General features: G+C 42.6%; 1 protein-coding gene and 1 long non-coding RNA gene across 2 annotated transcripts in view; one reads left to right on the forward strand and one right to left on the reverse strand.

Moving 5' to 3' along the window:
- tmem170b (transmembrane protein 170B) lies at window positions 1-20,688 on the reverse strand. Its single transcript, XM_034200751.1, has 3 exons — window positions 20,070-20,688; window positions 11,984-12,154; window positions 1-4,168 (listed from the first exon to the last, which is right to left on the reverse strand). Exons 1-3 carry the CDS (start codon window positions 20,242-20,244, stop codon window positions 4,038-4,040), a joined length of 477 nt encoding a protein of 158 aa, XP_034056642.1. The 5' UTR covers window positions 20,245-20,688; the 3' UTR covers window positions 1-4,037.
- The window catches only part of LOC117536030, a 24,253-nt gene continuing 22,139 nt past the window's right edge, over window positions 19,917-22,030 (forward strand). The window contains exon 1 of the long non-coding RNA XR_004567488.1: window positions 19,917-20,345. This is a non-coding gene — a long non-coding RNA (uncharacterized LOC117536030). The remainder of the gene's footprint in view (window positions 20,346-22,030) is intronic.

Below are 22,030 nucleotides of genomic sequence, written 5' to 3' on the forward strand. Positions count from 1 at the left end.
TATACTGCAAAAGATTTTTACTCCAACTGACTGTTGAGTATTTACAGGAGAAACACTTTGTACATAAATAGGCAATAGTTATAAATATCAGCGATTTGGCTGGTACAAAATTAAAAAAGGAACATATTGTACATATCTACAAGTGCCACTTTGGGGTTTTGTACAACATTGTCTCTTGTTGAATTGTCCGTATAGTCCCATTCACACGTTATCTGAGCACATGCATCACAGCGGGTCCACAGTAAGCGTCCGGGGGGGGGGGATATGTGGCATTTGGACGACAGTAGACCAAAGGGGCAGCTTTAGTTATAAGCCTATGAAAGAGACATAATTATTGAGCTGGGCGTCTCGCTGCAGTGCGATGGCATTTTTAAAAGTCTAGAGGGTTTTTTTAGTTGCTGGGTACCTCCTTGGCTATTGCAGTACACAGTCAGTTACACAGCCACTTTAATGGTGGCTGAATCACATAACCTGGAGCGGAAAAACACAGTACTCATCATCAGCATTCACTGCGCTGGGTGTGAACCTAAATAATATCCAGTGGTTATTTTGTTCAAATCAGAGGACTTTGTACACTATGGCTATACACAGCTCAGGATGTACAGTAAGTGCACTCATTTAACAACCTTAGTCCATCATTTCTTGCAGTTTCATTGTCAGAAAAAAACAATGTTTTCCAACACATTTTGTAAGATGAGCTGATCTTCACAGCGTCACTCACAATAGGATCCTTGCCTTTTCGGACACTTTAGGGGTGCTTAAAACAATGTGAACAATCTGGAGGCCCTGAGAAGCCAACACAATACAAAAATGTATGGTGATTCATTTTCTAGGTCTGATCTAAACTGTCTTCTCTCCTGATGACGGGATGACTTAAGCAAAGATTAAATCATCTGTGAAACAGGTGGGTTAAAACAAGTTTTGCCAGGATCAAGTGTTTGTTGTTGTCATACTGCACCATTACCTAATTTAAAAAAAGGACTCAAAGTGGCAGATTAGCATCAGAACTTTACTTCTAACACACGATATATTAAATACATCATGAATGCTTTTAGTTCTTATTAAGAAGAGGACTATGGTGGCCAAAAGGCCTAATAAATAAATAATAATTTACCTGCAAAATGTTTTTTTCATCCACATTTACACAAATGAAAAAAAGTGTCTTTGTAAATGTAGCTTTATGTCTCCGAAAAACACTATTTACAAAAATACCTGTGTACATATAAACCTTTTTTTCACCTGTTCCTAAGTAACAAACACTGAATAGTTTAGATCAGATTTAGAAAATGGATCACCAGAAATGTTGGCCTCTCAGGGCTTCCGTACAAACCCCTCTAATGAAAAGAAAGAACATTTTATTACACTACTCACATGCACAACCACATGGTCCAACACCAATTACAACACTCACATTTCTCCTCTGAACCACACATACACGCAAACATGCAGAAACTGCCCCACAAACAGCTTCACAGAGATTTCATTGCTGTGACAGCAGGTGATTCACCAGCAGCGACTCACATTTGGTCCCTGAAATTGAGCTAAAAACATTCAAGCAGGTAGCATGGGTAATGTGCAGAGCGTTCAGTGGACACAAAGGGGAGGGGGTCACATGAATTCTCTTTAAGATTACATTTTAATTTCTTGGGGGGATATTAGGACTTTTTGTCAAATGTTTGTATCAAAACACTCGGTAGAACTTTCATCATCTTTTTAAATCCACAATCATCTTTCAGGCATTTCGGTTGCCACTTCCTTTCTGTGCAATAGCGCCCTTGTGTGGGCTAAGCTGGTGCTGAAGGTGAGCTGTGTCAATTACATAACTCATAAACACACAGCCTTTACCTTTAGAGCTACATCACACACAGATAACAACACATTTTTGTCAAATTCATTTAAATTGTGGTTTGTCTGGGGGACGAGCCAATGTGCAAATGTTTCTAAAAAATGAAAAAAATGAATACATTTTTTTGAATAAAATCAATTAAATGACACAAAGATAACAAATTAAGCGACAATAATGTGAGCGACACTTTGGCATTGCAACCTTTTCTCCTCTCACCCTGCTCCCGTACTAGATACACTGTTTTACTTTGGAAGTGCTTATGGGCCAAGTTATGAGCTTTAAATTTAAATAAATCAGTGTATCTATTTTCAGTGAGAAACTCTTGAGTAAATACAGCAGCTTCAAGCACATTCTTCTTTGCTTTCCCAAAACAAGATTATCAGTGTCTATCATCATCACTGATACATTTCTGTGTATCATTACTGTGATTACCGAATGAGGTCACACATCGCACACTGTGCTAAAACAAGGCAGTTATTATATATCAGTACAATATACAAAGTTAAATGTAAGGAACATGGGTTGATAAAGAAAACAAAGAAAAGAGGAAGCCATAGAAGAATGGCCGTCTGAGCAGCAGAATCCGTCTGACCTTCTCCAGACAGGGGAGTTGTCTCCACGGGGGAATTTATGCTGTAGCACTGCAGACAATGTTAGTAATACTACGGCTCCATTCCAACGTTATTACAGGAAATCTGGACTCACAGACATGGCATTTTGTATGAAGATGTGACTCTCGAGCAGCAAAACAACCCTTCTTAAAACCGATACATCTTAAAACCTGAATAAGATCAACCTGATCTTACGCTAATGAGACCTGTATCAAACCTGCAAACACTTCTGAGGGCTTGTCCAGACCTTTCTGTTTGCTTTAAAGGAACATTTCAACAACTATTTTATTTCTTAATGAAAGTTACATTAGAGGTTTGACACTACTTTTATGTCCATATAGATATAAATAGATATAAATATCGAGCTGGAAGTAGTAGAACGTTAGCTTAGCTTAGCACAAAGACTGGAAACTGGAGGGAAACAGCTAGCCTTACTATATTAAAAGAAAATGTGCCAACAATCTCTTGTGAGTGCATCTTTAATGTTCTATATCTCGTTTTGTGTTAAGTGTAAAAAACAATATTTTGTATTTTTAAAAGGGGTTGTGGCAGACTATTTCTTAGCTAGCTTTTCACTCCTTTAAGTAATTGTGTTAGGGTCACATAACCCCTTTTAAATCTGCAAATTGTTGTTTTTAGACTAAACAACCAAGAGATAGAAGTTATATAGAAGTTAGAATTCAAGCTTTTATGTGCTGCTAGTTAAAAGCCACTTCCCAATATTACAGTCTTTATGCTATGCTAAGCTAACAACCTGCTCTCTATAGCTTCATGCTAACCGTACAGACGTGAGAGCATTATCTCTTCATCTAACTTTCAGGAAGGAAGTCAATAACTGTGTTTCCCAATGTGTCGCAATGTTCCTCTAACTCTTATCAGAGTTCTCGTTGACACAAAATGAATCAAAACTTCAAACCATATCTAGCGCCTATGCTGGTTTTCTTATCCACGTCTTCTGATTTCACACGTTCTTATGCAAAGAGTGCAAAATGAAAAGCTGCAGCTCGCTCTATATTAGATGATTCAGCTTTAAAACCATTTGAAGGAAAGGAATGATCATTGATACTCTGAACGTCGTGAAGACCGAGAGGTGAGGCTGATGTTCAATACTGAAGACAAATTGTGTCATTGAGCAACTCTTGATCACCGAAGGATAATCAGATCATCATTACAGGTCTTGTCAGGTTTTTTAAAAAATAGTTTGTTTTCCCCTCTACATTTGCAACAGAAAGCCTTTATGAGTCAGTGGCCATGAAAGGCATCTGGATGTCCCAGAGAAGGCTTTTGGCACAACAATTGATGAAACTCTGGAAACACCCAGAACATGGCTTTCAAGTCCAGAAGCTGAGGATGGCCATCTGGTGCTGCTCTCTCACATGAAGACAGCCTCTGGAGAGCGGCCTGACTGTGGCAGTTACGGAGCAGGGGCACCAGGGGGCGCCGTGTCCTGCTTCCAGCCCAAGGTCCAGAGCATTTCTGCTTCCTCTCCTTCCACACGCTCAGCCACCATAAAGTCTCCGACTAGCTCGATTCATTCTCATCTCAGAGTCTGTGCTTCGTCTCATCCAGGGGGTTTCACTTCACAGAGTTGCCAGGATGCGTGAGAAGGAGATGATGACGGAGAGGGCGGTCTGGCCCACGCCGAACACCAGAGCCTCCAGCGGTGCCATGTCCTTTCCTGCCACGCGGTACACCCCCGCCACCGCCGCGCCTGTGGGAGGAAGAACAAGCACATTCATCAGCGTTAATACACACTGCAAGTAATAACAGTGGAGGAATACAACTGCCATTCGAGCAATAGAACAGGATAATCTTTGTTGTTATTAGATTCAGGAACAATGATATGTAGCTGTGTGGTGAAGTAAGGGTAAAACAAATATATAAAATAAGTAATAAAAGCAGTAACAGTTAGCATAAAATGGTCTTGGCCCCTTTTTATTGGTTTTCTTTGATTTGCTCAGTTGGAAAAGGTCTGTTCTTATTCTGTGTCCTTTAGATACTTTTCAGTTAAATCCAACAAATACAGGAAATATGTATTATTTATACTTGTGTATTTGTTGGAAATGTTAGGATGTTCTTCAGTCAATGCTATTGTAATTTGTCTTGCACATGGAGGATGTTATTCTACTGTTGTATACCCCTAAGGGTCTGCTTGCAGGAATTTGCATCACAAAAGACAGTGAACACAGAGATGTTAGACATATTTTCAGATTCAGTTAGATTACATCATTATATATGTTCAGCCTTATTAAACATCCGCTTAGAACAGGGGTGCCCAACCAGTCGATCGCGGGGAGATTCCCAGTCAATCGCAAGATGTGTCTAAAAATAGAACAACAATATTCTGTTTTATCGTTAATGTCCTGTAACATAATCTTCCTGTGCCAGAATAATGCACTTGAACGCATCAAAGCTTTGTGATTGGCCGGCGTGACCCCATGTGTCGGGGCGTGGCTGGTGAGCAGTGGGCAGTGCACTAGTTCGCTAACGTTGTCCGTGTCAACAGGAGTGACAGTCCGCACACGCACACACACAAGATCGCAATTATGGCAGAAGCATTTCAAGTATTTCAAAGACGGCGAAGTTGTGAAAGAAGCATTCCTGGAGGCTGCCGATGCGTAATAAAAAATAACAGTAGCATTTCAACAGGTTTTTGATATGATAAAAACTCAAGTTAGATACCGTTATTAATCAGCTGTAAGTTTGAGTTTGTTTGAACTTATTCATTATAATTATTGTACAAAATGTTATAAGAATGCAAACTTAAATTGATTATAGTCTATTATCAATTCAGGTTAAGAAACTAGTGTTGCTTGCATCCTATTTTAAAAAGGCATTTATTTTTATAATCTACTAAAATGCAACAAAAAAAGGGTTTGATTCTATTAATTTTGTCTTTTTTATTGCACTGTTGCAGCAGATTCCTGAGTAGCTTCAGATCTGAGTTGTCTTATTAGTAAGCCTAATTTATACTTTTGTAGCAACACTATTTTTATATAATGGCAAAGAAAGGGTTCAGAGTATTTTCTTTTTCCCTGTGTCATATGTGGCAGCACTGTTCAATGCTTCTTGAAAACATTACCCACTGTAGTGTGACGTGTGAATAAACTCCAACTCTGTATCAACAACACTGTTGTGTAACTTCAGTTAAATACTTGTATGTGTGTAGATTAGAAAGAGGTAAGATAAAGGATCTGCAGTATTTTATGAAGTATTAATCGTACAAAGGTCAGTTTTATACAAGTAGAAGTGTGTATTTACCTGGTAGTAGGCTGTCAGTAATGGCTACGCCTCTCTATTTGGACTGGTAGATCTCGGCAGACTGGCAATTTTAAAAGTAGCTCTCGGTTCAAAAAAGGTTGGGCACCCCTGGCTTAGAATTAGCAGGAAAAATATCTTTTAAGTACAGATCTTGTCTGAGAATCATTTTAAAGTTTTCTCCGGTATCAAAGTAATCCAGTGGTCCTGTAGCTGTCTGTAAATTGTGGGTACAATGTAAACAAGAACAGCTAATGGCTAAAACGTTTAATGTTGCTAATTTGACAAAATGAATGCAAATAAAGGCCTAAAAAAAAAAACTATAAAGCCATTTGTAACTTAACCTCACCCACATAATCCGTCTTACTCAGAAATTCGTCACATAACAGAATCAAATCAAATCAAGTTTTATTTATATAGCACATTTATAAACTATTTTTGGTCGAGCCAAAGTGCTGTACATATAATAACAGAAGCTAAAAATAGTCTAACGCTATGACTTTATCTTGATTAACTTGTGTCGGCATTAGAGGGTTTCTTTGCTGATGTTCTTACTGTCAATACATTCCGATCAAATCACACCCACACACCCCTACAACAGTAAAGGAGAAGTTAATGAATTATATGAGTTGATTGCTTCTTATTTTGCTATAAAAAGTCATTTTAACTATTTGAAAACAAGTACCAAGATTAATATAATAATACATATATGTTGTCCCTAAAATCAATGAATAATCATGATTCCAGACATATATGGGCAGCTCGCTCTTACACTACATGACCTTTCCTGTCCTTCTGCGTGTGCTCTGCCTCACTTTGACTTGAAGCCAGGCTGGTGTACACACAGTGTGTGTGTGTGTGTGTGTGTGTGTGTGTGTGTGTGTGTGTGTGTGTGTGTGTGTGTGTGTGTGTGTGTGTGTGTGTGTGTGTGTGTGTGTGTGTGTGTGTGTGTGTGTGTGTGTGTGTGTTCACAGTCAATAGTCTGCTCTCCCTGATCGCTGCACATTAATAATAAAGTGTCTTTCTATGTTGGGGTCCAGCTTGTATCTATGATGAAGAGTGATTCACTGAGTTGAGCCAAGAAGAGCTCCTGCCCTACACTCAGATAGATTTAGGGCTATTTACACACCTTGGGATCATCACACGGTGTTACAGTGATTGACACAAATATATACGGTGCATATATAACAGACAGACAAACAATAAGTGGAGTGCATTCAGATAAACAAATACAAAGAAAAACTAGATGCATTGCTGTCCCCATTTGTTCTACATGTGATTTTGCAGTACAGTACAGTTTATCAACACCAGAAAAATACAGTACAAATATTCTTGTTTATCATTATTATCATGATTTCTTTCCATTTTGCCCGACCTATGTATTCATGAGACCCGAAATACTGTATATTTCTGAGATTTGGATTTTTGTAATGTGGGGCTCGGTGCCGAATCCGAATACTTTATTAAATTGTTAACATAGGTTCAGGAGCATGGCCACGCCTAAAACTCCGCCTCAAACCACGGCCACCCCTATTTATATCCGGCAAAACTTCCGGCCACTGCTTGTCTCCATCCTCTCAACTCACCCTCCCTCTCCCTTCTACCCATACAGTTCCCCTTCCGACTCACACCGAGCGATACATCCATCCATCCCTTCTTCCCTCCCTCCCCTCAACATCCCTCCATCCCTACATCCCTACAGCCCTCCATCCCTACATCCCTCATCCTTACATCCCTCATCCCTACATCCCTCATCCATCCATCTCTTCTTCCCTCCCTCCCCTCAACATCCCTCCATCCCTACATCCCTCATCCCTACAGCCCTCCATCCCTAATCCCTACATCCTTACATCCCTCATCCCTACATCCCTCATCCATCCATCTCTTCTTCCCTCCCTCCCCTCAACATCCCTCCATCCCTACATCCCTCATCCCTCCATCCCTCCATCCCTCATCCCTACATCCCTCATCCCTACAGCCCTCCATCCCTACATCCCTCCATCCCTACATCCCTCATCCCTACATCCCTACATCCCAACATCCTCTGCCCGTCAACATTTATATTCATATACTGTATATACTAACATCTTAATTCCAGGTATCGTCTGGGGGCCCGTAATCAGCCCACGCAGATCATGCCGGAGACGGAACCCCCACTCTGAGTCTCCCACTGCACGGACCACAGCTCGTCCTCCCAGATCATCCCTTCACCCCCCTCACATCATTCACATGTTACTTCAATAAACTTACAAACATCACACTGTTGTGGCGTGGTTCCTGCTAGTGAAAGTGTTACCAACCAAAAGCTGGTAACACTAACCCTAACCTGTCCATCAAACAGGAACATGTGAATCAGAAATTACCCCTACATTTATTTCAAATGTACTGACCCCCACTTAAATTAGAAATATTATACTAAAAATATATATCATTTAAAAAATGATAAATGTTATATTATCTAGGCTTATTTATGTTAATGTTATATCAATATCTACATGGTCTCCATGTTCTGTAGTGATATAGGCATCCTGAACTTTCCCCAAAAAGTTTTCAAAACTCTTATATTTATAACAATTAAAATGTGCCACACAGAAGCTGCTATTTTTCAACCAGGAAATAGGCCGAAAAAAGGCACAGGGAAAACTAAAAAGCGTGCAAAACAAAAAATATAACCACAAATCACAGAGATGCTGATTTGCAATCAACCTGCTGGTTAAAGTAAAGGGGTTTACCTGAAGCACAGGCCCACTTAAGGTGGAATGACCTTTAAGGTGGACAAGCTAATCTCATTTGAATGCCAAGTGGCTTCTTGGATAATTTTCTTCCCTGAATGTGTTAAATCACTGGAGTGCCCTTTAAAGGCCCCTGTCATTTCATATTACAGTATATTATGATTGAATGGTGCATTAACAAAATAAATGAATGTGTTAGGATCTGTCTGTGTTGTAGTTTTGTATGTCTGGTTATGGGTATTTTCATCCTTGTATATTGTCTGGTCCTTCTTCCTGTGTGTTTCCTCCCATCCTTAGTTTCCCTGGTGTGTCTAGTTGTCTGATTGTTTTCACCTGTGGTCCTTGTGTTTCTCCTCCCCTGCCCGGCTGTGTCTCGTCTTGTGATTACCCCTTCCTGTATTTAGTCTTGTCTCTTCCTGTGTTCAGTGTCGGTTCGTCTTGTGTTGTGAGTAAACTGCGGTGAGTGTTCTGTTCTGTCTCTGAATATTGTAGCCTTGAAATAAAGGAATTATTTTGTCACTTAAATCTGCATTTGGGTCCTGCTTCCTGCACACCGTAACATTACGAACCGACCAACAATGGACCCAGCGGATTTTAATTTTGATTTGGACTTGTTATCCCTAGAGTACACTCTTCAGTGTCATTATGCTGAATGGAGTAGAACCTTGGCTAAAAGGGACAAAGAGGCTGTCCTCAAAAAGGCACAAATGGAGGTGGACAACATGCCATGGTTGAGAGGCTCATTGCCTGAGTTTCTCAGAGTTTTCTCACGCAGCCCTGAGTGCCAGTCTCCATTCTCTGACCCTTTCTTGGAATCCCGCCTGGCGTTTGGAGGTCCACGGAGCCTCCAAAAGACTTCTAAAAGACACAAGGTCAGGAAGCCAGCTCGTACTCAGGTACCGGCCCATACAGCCATGTTTCCGGCTCCAGAACCGGACCTTACAGCCATGTTTCCGGCTTCAGAACCGGACCTTACAGCCATGTTTCCGGCTTTAGAACCGGACCTTACAGCCATGATTCTGGCTTCAATTCCGGCTCCAGAGCCGGCCCATACAGCCATGTTTCCGGCCATGGTTCCAGATCTAGTACAGTCCCCAGCAGCCCTGGTTTCAGCCCCAGTTCTGGCCCGAGCAGCCATGGTCCCGGCCCCAGTCCCGGCCCCAGTCCCGGCCCCAGCTGCCACAGTCCCCTCTCCAGTCCCCTCTCCAGTCCCTCCTCTACCCCTCCTCTAGTCTCTCCTCTAGTCCCCTCTCGAGTTCCCTCCTCTAGTCCCTCCTTTAGTCCCTCCTCTAGTCCCTCCTCGAGTCCCCTCTCGAGTTCCCTCCTCTAGTCTCTCCTCTAGTCCCCTCTCGAGTTCCCTCCTCTAGTCCCTCCTCTAGTCCCTCCTCTAGTCCCTCCTCTCTCCTCTAGTCCCCTCTGGAGTCCCCTCTGGAGTCCCCTCTTGAGTCTCCTCTCGAGTCTCCTCTCGAGTTCCCCCTTGGTTCCCCTCTCGAGTCTCCTCTCGAGTCTCCTCTCGAGTCACGTCTCAAGTCCCTACCCAATGTCCTGGTCCGTTGGAGGTTCCGCTGGGGGTCCTGCCAACTCCATGTCTGTCTCGTTGGAGGTCCCCGCCGTCTACTCTCCTGCCGGGGGTCCTGCCAATTCCATGTACAGTCCCGTTGGAGGTCCCGCGGACTACTCTCCTGCCGGGGGTCCTGCCAGCCCTGTGTGCTGTCCCGTTGGGGGTCCCGCCGACTGCCTTTCTGCCGGGGGTCCTGCCAACCCTGTGTCCTGTCCTGTTGGAGGTCCCGCGAACTTCTCTCCTGCCGGGGGTCCTGCCAACCTTGTGTACTGTCCCGTTGGGGGTCCCGCCGACTGCCCTTCTGCCGGGGGTCCTGTCAACCCTGTGTCCTGTCCTGTTGGAGGTTCCGCCGACTGCTCTCCTGCCGGGGGTCCTGCCAATCCTGTGTCCTGTCCCGTTGGGGGTCACGCCGACTGCCCTCCTGGCGGGGGTCATGCCAACTCCTGGTCCTCTTCCGTGGGGGATCCTGCCGAGGCCTGTCCCACCAGCGCCGGTTCCTGTCCAGCCGACACCGGGTTCTGCCCGGCCCCCTGAGAGCCGCGGTCTTCGCCCTCGAGCCCGGCCCCCTGAGAGCCGCGGTCTTCGCCCTCGAGCCCTGCCCCTTGAGTGCCGCGGTCCTCGCCCTCGGGCCCGGCCCCCTGACTCTTCCTGCCACTGCCTTCGCCCCTCCATAACCCCCTTTTCAAGCTCTGCCTTGCCCCTGGGCTGTCAGCCCAAGCCCGTCCTCCAGACCCCCTCCACCCACCCTGTTGGCCCTAGTTTTGTGTCCCTCCTCCGGTCCCCCTCCGCCCGCCCTGGTGGTTTCTCCTCCCCTGCCCGGCTGTGTCTCGTCTTGTGATTACCCCTTCCTGTATTTAGTCTTGTCTCTTCCTGTGTTCAGTGTCGGTTCGTCTTGTGTTGTGAGTGTTGTGAGTAAACTGCGGTGAGTGTTCTGTCTCTGAATATTGTAGCCTTGAAATAAAGGAATTATTTTGTCACTTAAATCTGCATTTGGGTCCTGCTTCCTGCACACCGTAACAGAATGTGATTAGTCTTATTTGTCATTGGGTTTTTTGTCACTCTCCCCACCCAGCCTTGCAGGTAGCATGTTTGCATTAGTAATTAAACATTTCCAGCCCTAATGTAAATTTAAATGTGCAAATGTTAGTTTCTAGACTAAACAACCAAGAGATATATGTTCTTAGTATTTGAGCTTTCCATGTGCTGGTAGTTAAAAGCCTTTTCCCAATGTTACAGTCTTTATGCTATGCTAAGCTAACCACCTGCTCTCTGTTGCTTCATGCTAACCATACAGACGTGAGCGTGTTATCTCCTCTCAGAAAGGAAGTGAATGTGTCGCAATGTTCCTCTAACTCTAATCAGAGTTCTCGTTGGCACAAAATGAATCCAAATTTCAAACCAAATCTAGCGCCTATGCTAGTTTTCTTCTCCACGTCGACTGATTTCACACGTTCTTAGGCAAATGTCAAACATTTACAAAGTGGAAAATTCAAAGCTACAGCTCGCTCTATATAGGATGATTCAGCTTTAAAACCATTTGAGGGAAAGGAATGATCATTGTCTGAACGTCGTTTTCAAATTTGTTTCCCTACTCCGACATTACTTATCTTAAAAGTCGTTACTTTTCTTGTGTGTACACACCTTGTTAATGGATCAAAAGTCACCATGTATCACCACATTGAGGTATTGAATCAAACAAGCAGACATTTATATATATGTTTTCAATATCTCTCAGAGGTGCTTGAAGCTTCCTCTGCTGAATAAACCCAAAAGGAAGCTCAACAGGAAAACACAATCTGAAATCCCTGTCAGCTCCGATGTTCCTCTCTTTGACAGGAGTTAACACACATCCCGCTCTCGTTCCCTCCCTGTCACCTCCAATCTTCTTCAGTCTGACTGGATGCTGAGTTCTATTGAGGTCAGCCTTAAACCAAAAATTTTTAAAAGAGCGGGTGATGGAGAGGAATAGACTTACTGGTGATGACGCCTCCGGAGAGGGAGGCCAGGAACCCCACGCTGACCAGCACCAGGGTGATGAGGCGGCCCCTCTTGTGGCGCTGCAGCATGACCAACATGAGCAGCCCCACCGCCCCGTGGACGAAGAGCGAGGAGAAGAGACACCACAGGAACACCCAGTACCACATCTCTGACGGGGGGGACAAAACAGACTCAATAAACACAGAATCAGAACCTATTCAACTTTTTAGCAAGAATCCATTAACTATACACATTGGAGATTCAGAAATGTTTAGTAATCAAAGTCCATTTACTCTATCTACTGTACTAAAGAAACATTTTGAGGCATTTGTTTTTACTTTTTCTGCAACTCTATTAAGAGTGACACATTTAACTTTTTACTCCTAGAGTTTAGGATTGACCGATTAGAAGAAGTCAAAGCAACATTGTGGTATAATAAACACCATTTTGAAATAGCAATGGCTGTGTAAAAAAGGAAATATTTGTCATTTCTACAGTTGCGGAAATGATACTGTAATTGATATGTATTTGTTCATATATTAATGTTTAAACCAGGCCTGGCATGTTTGTGTTGTTCTTTCAAAAATGTTTTACAAGGCTTCAAGTTAGAATATTCTACTGTGATTGAAGGTTTTACCAATTCATTACAAAAATACATTTACAGTATGCTATTTATTGTAATTCTTCTTCATCTCATTTAATCTTAACACGAAAGCCGGGCCTCCATGACGGAGCAATTAAAATGTTGATTTCATTCAATGTTATGTTGGTCATAGTGAAAACAAATGATAAAGTCTTGAAAAAATACATTGCAAACTCAATCGAAATCTAAATAATATTACATTAAAAAAAGCCACAATTAGATTCATTTCACAATTCAGTCAGCCCTGCCAAAGGTAAAATCAGACTAATCAATGGAGTGATTAAAAAAAATAGGAGTAATATAGGAGTTTGCACAGCTAAGCCCACACTATTGGCCAAAATTCATTATACCCTAGCCTCTGCTGCATAGATTTTCACCTTCATTTAATCTGTGCTCACAAGTCCCCCAACGTTAAAGTAAATACAAAACTAAATAACTGCAGAGCCCCTGTCAGCAAAGAAAAAAGTGATTATTCCTAAGGATTTCCATCACATTTTCATATTCTCCCCTGGATAGGCACAGATAAAATAGGCGCTTTCACACCGGAGTACTTTTCCCAGAAATAGTTCCGATAGTTCCTGGGATGTTGCATTCACACGAAAAATATCTTTTTTTTCGGGAACCTTTTCACCCCCTTTTTAGTCCCTGCTAGAGAGCAGGGACTTTCCTGGAGAGAAAAAGGTTCCAATTTCTGATTGGCTGGGCGAATTGCAAACCACGCCCCGTAAAACTCAGAAACGTTGTTGTGAAGCCGCCATTTTATTTCCTCGCATTAGCATTATTAGCATTAGCCCAGCGCACCAACGGAGAGAGACTAACTTATGGCAACACAAATTAAAACGTGGGATCGGTGGAGTGATGAGGAGGTGTCGGCGCTTCTGGCGATTTACCCGGGGCTTCGGGTGGCGATTTACTGCCACCCAAAGTCCCGGACTCCAGGGGGCTCCGGGACTTCGGGTGGCAGTATTCGCCGTGAAGTTGTTTGCGGCCTGCCAGTAAACCCAAAGCAGAAGAAGAAGAAGTGACGTCAGCGGCTTCATTTGCGTAATCCTCCCTCAGGGACTTATTCCGGTGTGAACGCGATTTACTAGATAGTTCCGGGGAAAAGTTCCGGGAACTATTCCTGGGAAAAGTACTTGGTGTGAAAGCGCCTATAGTTCCTGTCATGCAAATTCAGAGATATCATTTCTCAGAAAGAATGTTTTTCTGCAACCTGGGACACTAGACAAAACAGACTTTGTTTGAGAGCATACTGCAACTACAGATCAGGATGCAGATACTATCTGAGCTGCACACGTCTGAGAGGGAGGATTTCAATCTACAGCCACCACAACATAAGTCAGGGCTCATCGAGGAGGCAGCCGACCGTGGTAATGGGACTGAGGTTGTGATGCCTCTGAGTGAGATTTTACACGAGCTGCGGCGAGGAGGACATTAGGCAGTAAATGAAAAGTCCTGTCTGAAACAATAGCTTATCTTGTGGAGACAAATTCAACATTTGCATTGCTCGTAAAGTGACGGAACTATACATTCTGATTCTATTCAATTCACAAAATTCAAACAAATTGTCAAATTATTCTTAGAAAATGTACCACTGTGCTGTCTTTACAAGTTATTTCACAAGAAAAAAAAAAGTGTCAGAGGTCATTGTGCTTATTTAGTATTTTGTGCCTCTACTGTGACATGTTTTAATGCTTTAACGTTCAAAAAGGTCTTTATTTTTCCTCATACTGCCTGTGCTGCAGCACCTCTTTTCACCCTCTGTCTGAAACCACAGCCCAGTCTGCTCTGATTGGTTAGCTGCCCGGCTCTGTTGTGATTGGTCCACCGCTTAGAGATGTCCCGCCCCTTAGCCTATCATGTACCTAGTGTTGGAGTGCTAGCAACTAGAGTAGTAGTAGTAGAGACAGAAGTAAACAAATCCAATCAAGTTTAAGAAACGGGGGGTGTTGGTGAGAAACTCCCTCTGGTGTCAACTTTAGGATTTTAGCCTTTGCAGATCATATGCATGCACAAAAACCTACATAACAAACTTCTGGATAGGGAAAACGCAAAAAAACATAAACGGGCTCCTTTTAAATCATTCTTATCCTTTTCCTCCTCATCTCTTTCTTTCTTTCCGGGCCCTGGCCTTGTCGCACTTTGCCAGCTAGGGGCCTTGCTTTGAACCACTGGCACCGTGGGAGCAAGGAGAAGCCAGCTGGCCATGAGATTATTCTAGAAGAAAAGCAATTGACGGAAGAAGAAACAAATGACCGATCCAGGCCTGTTTTGTTTGGATGTTGAGTTGCAAACAGGAAATGTGACATTGTTGTGTGGTGTAAATGTCTGAAGACTCAATTATATTGCAAACTATTTCCCAAGCCTGAAGGGAGCTCTTTAACCTAGTTGTTCCACAGTTTACTGAGCGCCTACATCTAACTATTGATCCGGCAATCAGCTGTCGAGATGGATGGAGAGAGACGTGGCAGCTCGACAACACAACGGCTCTTTGTCCCACACAACTGGCCCCGTCAGTCACATCGCCGCTGTCTCTCTTCAACCATCAGCCTCCATCTAGCAGGAGAGGAGGGAGACGTCTGTGACGGGACGGGGATATAATCGCCAGAGAGATGGATCTTTTCTATTCTGTTAATTATGCTTTTGCCCATCCTTCCTTCTCCATCCTCAGACCCGTGAGCCAGAAATCAATCAAGGTCAAGCATCATTAATGTTGTCCATCCAATCGTTTGAATGTGTCCCAGAGGAGACAAGAGAGGAGGCTACAGGATGGCCTATGCTATCCTAAGCTAAGACGAATGCTGCAACTAATGATGGTTTTTATTATCAGTTAGCAATTATTTTTCTAGTTTCAAACAATTGATCTACAAAAAGGTCAGAAAATACTGAAAATGTCCATCCCTGTTTCTCAAAATCAAAGTTGATGTCTTGCTTTTTCAGTCCGAAACCCATAGACGACATATAGACATTTGAATTGAACTTAACACAGATGTATTTAAAACTATTGAATGGAGGCCTTTGCTTTAGGTTAGGTCCTGGTATGGTTGTTGCTGGCGCCAAAGCTAAGAAAACATTTAGAACAATTTAAAGAGGAGTTATACATGCTTGTCTCAGGTTTAAAAAACTGCTACAAAAATGTCACACGAGTCCCTTTAGCCCAATGGAAAGTACCCAGAGACACCCCGCCCTGCACCATTAGGATCCCTCATTGGGTCCCAGTTACACAGGCCGAGCATCTGTCGTCCAACTTAAGCCTGAACGGATGATCACGGGAGCATGTGGGGCCATAGGAGGACGTGTTCACAGACCTCTGTCCTGTCCCGGGACCAGCACCACTACAGTCCTGCACCACCTACTTTTAAACTTTTATGGTGCTTTTACACATCTACGCAAAAATTGTACTTATTATTCAAATGTATCTGAAAGCTACAGCATCCAGGTACTTTTCAAAATTAAGATTTCTACGGTGTCTCACAGGTGCAAATGCACTACAACGGCCCAATATATTTCCTAAAAGAGCAACGCGCTGCAGCTTCAGAAACGGTGCAGATATAAAAACACAAGTCTGCCAAAATACATGCAAAGGAAGAAACATCTTCACGAACTTGACCACACATGCGTAGCATTTAGAATACATTCACCAACTTGACGAAACATCGTCAGGGTTTACTTAAAGCGCTGCATAAACAAAAGAAAGACAGCAAAACGCTGCAAGTTGGCCTCTCTGTCAAAAAATGTAAGAAAGAATAATAATAATATTTGACTTTAAGTGACTTTGTTAACATAACTCTGCATTAATGAGGCGTTGGAGGCTCCAGACTCAAAGTGGAAAACGTAAGACAACATATTGGTGGAATAATAATTTTCATCTACCTTGTAAACCAGTAGGAAATGTGTCTTTTTCTGAATTAATTATTTTGGTCATTGCTGATAATAATATAAACATTGCACCTTAATTCTGAATGCATGACTTGTTGTGATGGATTATTATAGCTAAATAAAAGTATTACTTTAACTTAATTCAGATATTCATACCGCAACTTTTAGTTTGTAGGGGGGCAGAGATGGAAGAAGTACTCAGATCTTATACTGAAGTAAAAGTAGAAGTACCAGATCTGCAATCAAAGTGTTACTCAAGTAAAAGTAGAAAAGTATTGGCATCAAAATATAGAAAATAAAAATAGAAAATACCCAAAAGTTAAATGACTTTTTATGCAGAATGGTCCATTTCAGACAAGTTAAATGTTTTGTACATTTACTTAGTTACTTGACACCACTGGGGGGGGGGGGGGCTGAAACTGACATTCAATAATAAGAATAAAATGTCAGTAAAAATCTTTTTTAGTGGATAATTGGGACACAGTCACCTTCCCAGCCGGATGCAATGATAATTTAAAGTTTTAAACTAACATATCAATGCTTCAACGGATTTCTGTAGCACTTCTTGAAGAATTACACCCTTGATGTAATGTGAGGTTTAAATGATCACTAGTGGGAGAAAGTCTGCAGGCCGAAATGTTTTGGTGAAAAAACATGGCTGGTTATTAACTCCAGCTGATAGAAATGACTCTTGGCAGGTCATTTTTTTCCAGTTTAGCAGATGCTGGAAGGGGACATTAGCGCAGGTTGACACAGCTCAGAAACAGCACCTACTGTATGGGGTGCTACACTTAAGTGCTGTGTCATGTTCAGAGATACAAAAACAGTCACATCACAGCATTAACTGCTAATCCGCAACAACAGAACAAGGTCTTTGACTGCACGGTAGCTCTAGAGCTCGCCGGTCAACACTGAGGCATTAAAAAGAGCCGGGCATCATGTTTTTTTGGTCACTTGATAAGAGGTCTGAGTTTCTGCATGAGCATGCAGGCCGCTGCAGAACATGAAGCAGTCAGAGAGGCAGGGCTGCAGGAGCTCATCCATGAGGAGGAAGAATGATGGATTTGTCCCGGTCCACAGGGACTGAGGGAGGTGAGGTGTGGCCGGCTGGTTGTGATAAAGCTGGAACTGAATTTGTATTTTTGTCCCCAACACGGTGCTGTGAATCCAGCAGTCCCTGCTCAATAAAAAAGGTTTGCAGTCAGTGTCGCTCAGTTTTGGACCTCCCTTAGATCTGAGGCTTCAGGAATTACCAAACATCTTTATATTATTAATCTTAGCCCAATGTTTCATTTTTATTTTGAAGCTGTTTCCAATAAGGGCTTTTAGGCCAAATGCATTGATTGTGAGTCTCTTGCAGACCTATGTTTACTATCATCCTAGTTTTCAAAATAAATTGGGGGCAGTGGTACAGGCTGTCAATACAGGTCGGCCTACATTACAACAAACATTTGTTTTGGGACGTATTATCTTCTTCAAAGTAGTTATAATAAAAAACTTGGATGGACCTTGGATTGTTTTTTTTGTTTTTTTAAGTAAAACCAGACAACTTTGCAACTTTTTCGCCTCGTAGGGTTTCCAATCATTATTATTGGGATGCTATCACAATCACAACCGGATCCTTGTTCGTTTCCTTATTCCAGGGAATAGCAACTGCAAAGACCTTAACTCTATGCTAAATGCGAATAGCTCCTATAAGCTACCATGGGAAAACCAAAGCGCTATCCTCTTTCTGTTTGTTGCACTTCCCTTGTGCCTTAAATTAAGCCATCATTTCCCAGGCAGATTGTACACAGAGGTAAACAGTATTGCATAGTTAATGCAAGGCCTCAACATAAGGGCCAATTCTTCTACAACCTTTGGGTCAATCAACATTTAATGGTCTGTTGCCACCCACTTTTCTTCACACAGTTCCATTCATCTGTTTAAGTATGTTTAAAAAGTGATATTTTAAAACCATGGGAACATGACACAAACACCACAGTACGTATGTGTGCTATCTAACCATGCATAGTTTTCGTCGTTTGTGTGAACCAACCCTCTTCATTTGACCTTATAGAAACATAAAGCTTGTCAGAATACTGTACGTCATGTTTGAAAGCCATAAACCAAATGATGTTCCTTTTATGGTTTGCTGAAGGGAAACTGCTGCAAGCACACAAATCATAAACATGAAATCCATTTGTTTAAAGACAACTCCCACGGGGGCCTGAAAGAAAGGGCAAAGGGGTTTGATGTATATCAAAAGTTGATATGTGCTTCTGGAGTGTATTGCTGCTGTTGTTCAGGGCTCACACTCTCTGCCCCCAACCCTATCTCATATTGCAGGAGGTCGTTTTTTAACCGAACTGGAGAAACATAGGTCTACAGACGGGGTCGTTCTGTGCACCCTGAGTCCCACTCCTCACAGCTGCAGCTCTGCTTCCGCATGCTCTGCAGCTTCCTGCTGACTCAGCACCTAACTTCTTCTTCTTTTTTTTTGTTCTAGCTTAATGTGTCTCTCAACACAGGATGTCAGCTGCATTTCATAAGATGGGTCTGTGCCAACTCTGCATGAACACATGTCCGCCCCGGCTCCACTCTCACTCTGCAGGGAGTGATTCAAGAATGTCTATAATGTTCTGTTTATGTCACTGAGCAATCCTGTCGTTCCTTTATACATCTTCTCCTTTTTTTTTACCCTTTATACATTTGGCGGAGAAATAATAATTACAATGTTTGAAACAGATGGTGGACGGCAATATTGTGCTTGCTGAGGAAGTTGGGCCTGCCTGTAGAGGAAGAGATAAAATGCCCACACATGCTCCTACTTTTTTTTCAGTTGGACATGACTGTGTTTCGACCCCTGATCGTTTCCATGGAAGCTCCTTAACACACGTCAAGGTGTGAATCATCACCTTTGCAACATCATTTTTATGGTGAAAGCCTTGTCAATTAAAAGTTGTCATCTCCCTTACAAGCTATCAGCCCATCACGATGGTACAACCTCATAAGGTGTGTCAAAAGCTTCTATTGCCTAGTCCTACCATTCAAAAGCACATAGGTAAAAGCATGGATTTTCACTTCAGCCTCATTGTTTCTGGACCATCCCAGACAGATGCCCAGAGAGTTGAGAATGCTGCCTCTAATTGCCCCTTGATTACTGGACTGCGAGACAAAGGGAGGAGGGGGGAGGATATGGGAGGGAGGGGGCGACACTTCATTTACTACACGGTCAAGGCATACACGCAGCACAAAGATGAATTAGCTGCATGTTGAGATCACTTTCATGTCACCCACTGTTTCTGCGTGCGCGGACAGAGGAGTGGCATTTTTCATTGTGGCCCAACCGGCATTCATTAGCTCTGGATGGGGCTGAGGTGTTACAGTTGCCTCCCTCGTTTATGGCCAGAGCTCTGCCCTTTCTGTTCAATAAGCATGTGAGGTGAAATATTACACACGTTGGCTATTGTGCTATAAAATGGACGCGCCTACACAACTATAGCCTACAATACATGCTGAGGGTGAGGGTATGTTTGAGAACAGCTGAAAACACAATTACGGCACCTTGCATTCCGCATACCTGTGAAGTGCTGCAGCGTCGTGCCTTGCACCCAAAGGCTCAGCACTTGCTGCACCGACAGATTAACGGAATAATCCCGGTTCGTTGTCATGTTCATGCCGCTGCTGCCGCCGCCGCCGCCCGGGTTCGCACCCCTCTTTATCGAATAGCTGTACTTGGCTTTAGACGAAGGCATGGAGGAGACCGGGGGGGCATGGGATGTGTGAGGCGGCTCTCCCCGGCGCAGCTCGCCTCTACCGGTGCCTCTGCTTCGACTTGACGTCCGTCTCCGCTCCGGTAAGGGAAGGGCCGCTGGCTGGTCGCTTCATCCTCGGTGGTGTCGGTGTTGAGGCCATGATGTGGATGGCAGCGCAGCGCAGGCAGACGCACGGTCGGCTCGTCCAATGTCGGCTAGCCCGGCTACATAACCCTTAAAGGGCCAGTAGCTGTTTTGAGGAGGGGGGGTTACCAGTTACGTTGACACATTGCCGGATTCATGTCGCTTCATGAATGGGAAGCTATTAGTGTGGTGATCCATGATCGGTGATGGGGAACAAAAGATAGCCGCGTTTGCACATGTGCGAAGTAACGTACAGGGCATTATTGATATTAGGCTATACATAATAAAAAAAAATACGAATAATATTCATCCTGACCATTTTATGTATATAGCCTACATAGTTATCAACTGTTAAACATGGTTATTAATGTTATTGTTTTACAGTTGAACTGCTTTTAACTGTTGGCTAGCTGTTGAGCAGCCTAAACTGCCTAACAATGTGGTTGCTAAGCGACCAAAGGAACCCTTACTGAGAACAGTCTGCCACAAATACATATATTTCAGATATATGTAGGCTATATGAAATTGTACATAGCCTACATCTTTCATAAATACAATGTAATATTTAATGCAATGGATTTCTTGGAAAAAATAGAAATAATGAATGCAAGCTACTACCGGGGTGTTGTCCGTGACGACAGATGGATGCAGGGAGCTTTCCATGGTGCTGATTGGCTGAGCCCAAAACGCCTGATGTAATAATAAATAATATGATAGGATGGATGAGATGGATGAGAATGAGAGCAGGGCACAAAGGGATGCCAGTCTTAGTGGCAGGTTATAAGTGAAGTACATAAGCCTTATTGAGAGATACCCAACAGTAGATTTTTTTCTCAGTCATCTCCAGTAGGATTTAGACTAAATCTAAACACAAATGAAAGCTTTTAAAACTGTGTGAAGTGTTACACTTGTCTGATATTGTTTTCTCACGTTGTTGAGCATCATAGAATGTGAAAGAAAAGTTGGATGTGAGAAGCCGGGGAGGAACCTGAGTGTTATGTAGATACTGAATGTTCTGGAACATTTCTCAGAGGTATGGAGTATTTTAAGAAGTGTCCCAGTTCAGAGGTATGAGGGCGAGGCATCTGACATTTGACATCTTTTGAGTTAGTAGAATTGTTTTCTTAATTCAAAGGTTAACAGAGTTGGTTTAAATAGCTGCTGGTCCATGAGGGAATTACTGCACGCTCACATCCCTCTATAAGTTGAGATATTGTTTTAAGAGGCAATCATATACAGAAACATTTAGTTTTACAGTGTAGCAGTATGTGGCAAGGTATTGTTATATGAAAGTTTCCCTTCCTTGTTAAAGATTCTGAACTTTGTAATGTATTTGTCCTGCCATATCTTGGAATGTGTTACTGAAATACATGATTCTGTGTCATGTAGAATCATGTACAGTATTAGGTAATATATTTCCTAACTGTTTCTATGATTGTGCAATGATGAATGAATATGTAAAATATCTCAAGTAAAACAATCATTATTTTTTGAATATATGAAGATTTAATTCAAAAACTCAAAGGCTATTTCTTAATATGAATAAACCACACCAGGGCTGTTCATACTCCCTTGGGCACACAACAACAAAAAGCATGATTTATTTTTGCAAATGATATATCTTCATAAAGTTATTTTTGTT

The sequence above is a fragment of the Gymnodraco acuticeps genome, unplaced genomic scaffold, assembly GCF_902827175.1.
Source record: "Gymnodraco acuticeps unplaced genomic scaffold, fGymAcu1.1, whole genome shotgun sequence".
Lineage (NCBI taxonomy): Eukaryota > Metazoa > Chordata > Actinopteri > Perciformes > Bathydraconidae > Gymnodraco > Gymnodraco acuticeps.

Excerpts from the sequence above, each read along its gene's own strand:
- tmem170b (XM_034200751.1), bottom strand. The coding sequence starts at position 20,244 with ATGCCTTCGTCTAAAGCCAAGTACAGCTATTCGATAAAGAGGGGTGCG. Across the intron at positions 12,155-20,069 it reads GACGCTGCAGCACTTCACAG|AGATGTGGTACTGGGTGTTC; the intron begins GTATGCGGAATG and ends CCCCCCCGTCAG. Across the intron at positions 4,169-11,983 it reads CTCCGGAGGCGTCATCACCA|GCGCGGCGGTGGCGGGGGTG; the intron begins GTAAGTCTATTC and ends TTCCTCCCACAG.